The following is a 7,607-nucleotide window of genomic DNA, read 5'->3' as shown; positions in this document are numbered from 1 at the left end:
ACTTAAAATGATATACGGATTCCCAAGGGATTGTGAAGAAACAGACAGGTTTGTGAAAGAGTGCTTTTCTTTGAATTTTGTAATAAGGTTTTGTTTAATATAAGCAATGTTATTAATCCTCATAAAAATCTGTGAGGAAGACAGTGGTATCCTCATCTCTACCTCACGAGCGGAAATGCTACCTAAAAGGCCTTCTGCTTTTTAAAAAGTTCATCCAAGCAAACCTAAACAATTTAAGGCTTGTGGAACAATAGTACATTAAACACCAACAAAGCTACGTGGGCGTGGTGGTGCACACCTTTAATCCTAGCAGAGGCAGGAGGATCTTTGTGAGTTCAAGGCCAGCCTGGTCTAGAGAGTGAGTTCCAGGACAGTTAAGATGAAACAGTGAAACCCTGTCTCCAAACACCAAAAACCCACCAACAAAGCTTACTCCTTTTTCCTTTTATTTCATTCTTTTGTGCCAAATATCAAAACAAGGGACCGCATGAAGCCTCACGTACTTTACCCCATCCACAGAGCACTGGAAGCAACCGTAAACCGTCTCCCGCTTCAAGTTCCCCATTCCACAGAGTATGCAGGGCCCTTTGGGAATGTTGTGGTTTAGTAAGTTCACTCGGATGTGAGTCCCCTCCTTGAGGGAAATGTCAGTCATGCTAAGGGGTTTGTCATAGTAGTCAGCAAAGAGATCGTCCAGGTAAAGCTGGGAGCGAGAGATGGCATCCATCACTCTCCTATCTGCAAAACAGAACCCAGAAACGTGTTAGAAGTCCAAAAAGCCACGCAGCCCAAGCTGTGTTGATAAGGGTATCAACCCAAACCATCCATCAGGAAATAACTGGGCTTTAAACATGTTAACTGGCAGGCCTCATATCCTGACACAGAAGGAAAGCCTTCATAAACCCCTTCGGCAGACGTACTTCTTTCGAAGAGGATGTTCCTCAGTCTGTAGAGCACGGCAAAGGTGGTCGTTTCTTCCCTTTCAAACCCTCCTTTTGACACTGATGTGACACAAAGGTCTACAAAACAATTGGAGATGTTGTTATAATTACCTAATAGTTGAGTATTTCATAGAGGATATGAATTCCCATACATGCAGTTCATTGGGTTTTCTCTTAATAAAGCTAAACTTTACACATTTGCAAGTACAAAATTTAGAGATTAAGATAGTACAACAGTGACATGCCTTCAGCTCGCCCTGGACCCAGCCTGTCTGGCACGGGCCTTGTGAATCCTTTAGACGTTCTGTATGCACAGACTTAACGTATGTTTCTAGAAACAATTCCATAGCATACACAGTTCGTTAAAATATCTCTCAGAGACCATTGTGTGCCCAGAGCTACCCCTACTCCCATCATGGTTTGTCCTCCTCTGTTGTGCTCATGGGATGGACCACTACTGGGTCCCCTAAGGATGTTTCCAATGTTTTGTTTTAGAAACTAAAGACCCTGTTTGTTCCTCTATTGCTGTACATTATGTCTCAGTATACCTAGAGCATAAATTCCCGGAAATAAAAAGCCAGACATTGTGTGCATAGAGAGATTACATTTTGATGAATGACATTCTATATTCCTCTCTACAATACAGTCAATATAACTGTAAAACCAAACAGCTGCAGGGCTCAATGTTGAGTTTACTTAGAATGTAGTTTCATTTCTAGGTTTCCTAAGCCTCCTTCCCCAGGACTACAGAAACTAGCAAAGAAGGTCTACAGATGTAAATTACCGTAACTAGGGGCTCCCTTGCCTGGTCCTTTTGGGGCTATATCTGGTCTTGTTGTGACTCAGTGAACTAACTTTAAAGTCCCCTGAGATGTAGAAAGCCAGGTGAGCTGTACTGATCTACCACACAAGATGATGATTGTAGAGGAAGTACTAAATTCTAGAGTGTTTCTTTATTATCTTAAGGAAAATGAAGCTAAAAATTATGTCTAGACAGGTACAAATAAATTGATTGATTATTAATGAATTAATATCACCCATTTGGGCACCAGATACCTTACTGTCTTCAGATTCCTTATTTACCACTGCAACAGCTACCTATTAGAAGTTATTATTGACCTTCCCGTGAAAGCTAAGGCATATTTTGTCAATGGACCTTGTTTTATTCCTAACCTATAGTTGTAAGTGGGGTAGTATGGAGTCTTCACTACGAAGCACAAAAGAGGTGCTGGGAAATTAGAGGGGGGTGATTTCCCAGCTATTCCACCCTAGCATATGAAGGCATAGTGCTTCTATATTCATGAAAACGACAGGGGAGAGAGAGAAGGAAGGAAGGGGGAAGGGAGAGAGGCAGGAGGGAGAGATTCATTCCTATTACATTCTCCCTAAAACTATCGTCACAGGAGCTCCAGGCAGAGCTTTTACTCACCAAAGGCACCATCCAAGTAAATGAAGAGTTCGAAAACACTGAACGCTATCGTTGTGTGTGCTGGGAAAACAATAGCCTTTTCTCTTCCTTTGGGATTCTGTTCATCCATAAAATGAAACTGCAGCAAAAAGATAAATAAAATAATGTTATTACAGAGCATAGCAGGGCAGGGTAGCTTGTCGGAGAGACAAACTTTGCATAATCCCACCCAAAACAAAACACAACCACCTACCTAAGTAAAGCACTGCCCTGCCTCAGTTAAACCTTATGGTGGACTCCAATGCATGATCTACGCCAGTGACCTTTTAGCTTCCTGACTTTAGGGTTGAAGTCAGTTTCTTACAGTAAACCCTTTTCTTTAAGCCTTGCCTATCTGCTTCAGAAGCCCCACAGCTGCAGGCAGCTTTCCCAGCCCCCAAATGACTATGATCGAGTCAGCATTTCAGCTTGTGCCCCTCAAATGACCGATGCTAATCAGAATTTGGAGGATATCTGAATATAGATTCTGGACAGAACCCTCATAATGTAGTGATGGATATGAGATGGCACACCTTATTCTTTTTTTAAAAAATATTTATTTATTTATTTATTATGTATACAGTATTCTATCTGTGTGTTGCCTGCAGGCCAGAAGAGGGCACCAGACCTCATTACAGATGGTTGTGAGCCACCATGTGGTGGCTGGGAACTGAACTCAGGACCTTTGGAAGAGCAGACAATGCTCTTAACCACTGAGCCATCTCTTCAGCCCCGGCACCCCTCATTCTTGAGATGTGTTGGCCATCGTACATAGATTATGTGTAATATGTTAAATTGCAGCTGGAGAGGGTTGGAAAGATGACCACTGAGTCCTCTATGACTATGAGAAGGACCAGCCTGTCCCATAGATTCTCCTCACTATGCCACCTCCCTCGTGATGGAATCACAGACACACACTCTAACACTGAGCTTTCCTCCGGTTGCCACGGGTCACGTTCAGATCCTCACGCTTACACAACAGTACTTTATAGACAGAGCCCTAGCACATCCCACTTTAAAGTAAAGTGGTATACAAGCTCATGGGTTTCATAATGGTGTGTGTGCATGTGTGTGTATGTGTGTTTGTGTATGTGTACATGTGTGTGAATGCACTTTAATTTGCCCTCTGCCACTGCCCTCCCCTTTCCACCTTCGTACTAGTCTCCACTCCCTTCTTTCCGCATTCAGGTCACACGTATTTCCTCCTGTCCCCAATCTCTCCCTCCCCTTTCATGGTCTTCTTTCCAGTTTCACGCCCTGTATACAAACACATGCACATATGCATGCACACACACATATACACTTAAAGCTCAAGTCTACATATATGAGAAAATATGCAATATTTGCCTTTCTGAGTCTGGCTTATTTCTCTTGACAATTTTCAGTTCCATCTATTTTCCTGTAAATATCATAAATTCATTTTCTTTACTATAGAACAAAATGTCACCTAACAATTGGCTTTAACCCTATCAAACCATTACTAGGTGTCATTGGTTGGTAAGAATAAGCAATATAAATTCCTATTTTTTTAAATTTTCTAAAGATTTATTTATTTTTATTTTACGTGTATGTGTGCCTGCATCCGATCCCTTGGAACTGGAGTTACAACCACTTGTGAGCCACCAGGAGGGTGCAAGTAACCAAATCTAAGTTCTCTCAAGACAGCCAGTTCTCTTGACTTTCTGTTTTCTAGCCATCTCTCCAGCCCTGTCTTCTAGTTTTTAACTTTTAAAAGGATTGACACAATATGAAGCATATTTGGTTATTGATGATGTTAATTAGAAAAAAACCTACTTTCACAGAAAATCTAAATTCAGGCAGATACAGGCACTTGCCACAGCTCCCGGCCACCTGGGCATGCTCACTGTGACACACATACGGAAGAAGAAAACTGAGCCCCACAATTTGTTCTCTGACATCATCAACATGTGCACTGTGACGTGTGTATGCTCGCACACACATGGAGAGCATTAAATAAATAAATAAATGCAAAAAAATGTTGAAAACTCAGCTTTTAAAATTCAGTATGAATTGCATTACTTAAAAGCAAAATCAAAGACTATAATATCTGGACTTACTTTTTTGTTCTTAATACAGCACTCGAGTACTATTTAATTGGAGGAACTCCAGTATATACATAAATTCACAAGGATTAGTTGTCTGTTTGTATTGTGTTACACAGGTTTAGAACCCAAGTTGCCTTGTCTGGTCTTCTCATTCTGAAGCCCAACCACTCTGAGGCTCTTCGTTTCCTGCCTCTGACGAAAGGCAGAAACCCTTTATGAGTAACTTTTTAAAAACTCCACAGTACCTCCGCAGTTAGCTAGTGCCCCCCGAGTGTGTTTTACCCGCATGGCTTCCCCTCGAATGCCAGCATGCACAGACAGGGAGCACTGGCGTGTGGTTCTGATGCTCTCCATGACCACGCACAGCACGGCTTTCCTGCTGCTCCTTGATTGGCGGATCAAACTGTGGTCAAAGTTTATTTTTCTAGAATAAAATGAAAAAGGTATGCGCACAAAATACTTTACCATGTGATCACACAGAAACGAAGGCACCTGTTGTGGTATCTGTGGTCCAACCCAACTATGTGCTAGTCTAGGCAGGCATAACGCAAATCAGAGAATATAAATCACTTCACTCAATTGCCTCTCCCTTCAGTGGTTTTTCTTGTTTTAGAAAATGGAGGCATGGCTTTAGTTTTGTAGAACCGGAGTACTGAACCCTGGGCTTTGTGCATACTAGGCCAGTGTTCTATCAGTGAGCCGCCTCCCAGCTACCCACCACCTCTTTATTTAGACAGATCCTCAATAATTTGCTTAAGGTGGACTTGAACTCACAATGTAGCCCAAACAGGCTTTGAACTTGTGATTCTCCTGTCTCACTCTCCCAAGGGTCTAGGATTACTGGCCTGTGCAACTTCACCTGAATCTCCTAGTTCTATAGAATGCTCTATCCTGTCTAGAGTCTGCTGGAAGCACAGTTTGCATTATTTCAATTTAATAATTTAGCAAATTGTGCAGAACCATAGTGATGTTTTGTGAAAGAACTGAAAATGCATATCAAATGATTTTTGATTTGGTTGGGGTACTAATCAGCTGCTAAAATGGAGTCTTTCAAATAAATAAAAAATATAAATTAACTTGTAAAATATGACTCAAATGTTTTAAGCATTCTTTGCTTTGGATTTGATATAGTTAATCATTTAATGAAAATACTGCAGTATATCGGGAACTTTGTACTGACCGTGCGGTAATTTCCTTGAGTAACGTTGACACCTCCACTTCATGTTTGGTTACTACACCAAAGGAAGCTTTGACCGCGATGGAATCGGATCCAGTAACATTAATCCCAACGTCATTCACGATATGGTTGTTTCGCCTCCCATAGAGGGAAACATCTGACTCATCTTCATAATTCAGTAACTGATAAGATGAAATACCTTAGGAGAAGGAACTTGATATGTTGTGAACGTCTCAAATTCGTACATTATCATTCCAACATGACTGAAAAAAACTCTTTTGCCCAAATGTTAATTAGACAGTATTTCCAACATCACGAAAAGTAGCATTCCAGGCAATTTTACTACAAAAAAATAAGAGTGTACTTAAAACAAACTCAAATTCTCTGTTCAGATAACAGAATACATCTATAGCAATCAAGATCCCTCGGGTAGCTAAAATGAAAACAAGTGTCTATAACCGATGACTGGACATCATGACTATTTTATAATCTAGTTTTAAAAACAGAGTTCAGGGTTGGGGAACGGCTCAGCTGGTAAAGAGCGTGCTTGCAGGCATGAGGATCTGAGCCTAGTCCCCCAGGACCCACATTTTAAAAACCGCATTTACCTATCTAAATGATGACTTTCACTTATTGATCATGTGAAATGGGTAAGACCAGATAATACCTGGTATTATACAGGACAGAATACATCATTTCCTTGCTGTGTTTAGTTTAAAACATCTGATAGCTGATTTTAAAAATCAGGCAACAAGATCAAGACTTAAGCATTATTCATCTTAATGATGCTACTACCACATAAAGGCTGATTTTAGTCATAACACGTGTATTATTAGTATAATTAATCTATACGACCTCCGTTGGGCTATTACTGCTATAGCCCCATGGAGAGTCACGCCGGAGCATTTAAACTTACCGGCTGAGATGTCTCGGTCTCCTATGAGAATATCTTTAAGTGTGAAGGGCGTCGAGGTAAATTTGTGTCTAGGAAACAGAAAACACCGCTTCTTTTTCACCACCAGACTCAGGGGCTGGTACTTGTCGGCTTCACTGAGGCTCGGAACAGGCACTAATCTCCCTCCGTCTCCAACTTGCTTAACAAAGCTCTTGGTAGCGGCGGCAAACATAGTACCATCAAGACGTCATCGACTACGACCCTCAAGCAACGAACCCATTTTTGAAGAGGAAAACCAGTCGCCAAACTTCACCTTCTGTGGTGTTAAATCCAATTGCGCAGACCGAAACTCTAAAGCATGCTCTCACCAGGTCCTTTACCGGTGTCCAGTCCACAACACTGCCTCCCTTCACGAACTCCAGTCATGAATAATAGAAAGCGCTGTAAAAGGATGCGCTAAAAACGAGTCTAAGTGGGAACGGCCGTCTACAGCTACAGTACACAGAAACGAATTCAAACATACTACCAGTGTCCTTGAGGAGACCACAGTTGGGAGTGCTCTGCCACCAGCAATGAACCAGCTGGCAAGGAGGCTACGAGTCCTGCTAGTCCTGCGGGAAAGGGATTGTGTCCCCTGTAGATGTCAGGCCTGGATACCATCTATAGGGGACACTATCCAAGGGGAATTCCTTCACGAGGCCAGCAGGAGCATTTTGGCAACAGAAAAGCACCTTTGAATCCTCACAGGATACAGATCATTACATGAGCATTTCTCTCCTCTGGGATTTAGCATGCTTATAAAACTATATGTTTAGTACCACATATCAACTCACAGGATATAGAGGAACGATCGTAAGCAGCTCTCTATAGAACACTGAAGGCTTTCAGTTACAAATTCCATTACATATTAAAAACTACTATGGAAGTCTCTTACTTTGAAACTGATGGCTCAAACCACATCACCTGATAGGGTTCTGCTGCATTTACCTCCTTTTTTTTTTTTTTTTTTTTTTTTGCTTATTCCTCTCCCAATTACTTAGCCTATAGAAATAGTTATATAAAGTTTTGGCTTGTTTTCAAG

General features: G+C 41.4%; 1 protein-coding gene across 1 annotated transcript; it reads right to left on the bottom strand.

Moving 5' to 3' along the window:
• Positions 1–445: 445 nt before the first annotated feature.
• LOC121439085 (pejvakin) lies at positions 446–7,160 on the bottom strand. The gene is made up of 6 exons (XM_041639585.1): positions 6,548–7,160; positions 5,635–5,830; positions 4,737–4,878; positions 2,371–2,488; positions 921–1,019; positions 446–738 (listed from the first exon to the last, which is right to left on the bottom strand). Exons 1-6 carry the CDS (start codon positions 6,756–6,758, stop codon positions 446–448), a joined length of 1,059 nt encoding a protein of 352 aa, XP_041495519.1. The 5' UTR covers positions 6,759–7,160.
• Between the last annotated feature and the right edge of the window lie 447 nt (positions 7,161–7,607).

Source organism: Microtus oregoni, unplaced genomic scaffold, assembly GCF_018167655.1.
Source record: "Microtus oregoni isolate MIOR12 unplaced genomic scaffold, Mior012 000060F_001, whole genome shotgun sequence".
Taxonomy (NCBI): Eukaryota; Metazoa; Chordata; class Mammalia; order Rodentia; family Cricetidae; genus Microtus; species Microtus oregoni.
The sequence above is the reverse complement of the archived record's forward strand: the minus strand, read 5'-3'. Positions and strand labels throughout refer to the sequence as shown.

Coding starts and splice junctions, on each gene's coding strand:
- LOC121439085 (XM_041639585.1), bottom strand. CDS start 6,758: ATGTTTGCCGCCGCTACCAAGAGCTTTGTTAAGCAAGTTGGAGACGGA. Junction 2,489..4,736: donor TTCGAGGGGAAGCCATGCGG/GTAAAACACACT, acceptor TTTTTGCTGCAG/TTTCATTTTATGGATGAACA. Junction 739..920: donor GAACATCCTCTTCGAAAGAA/GTACGTCTGCCG, acceptor TCTGTTTTGCAG/ATAGGAGAGTGATGGATGCC.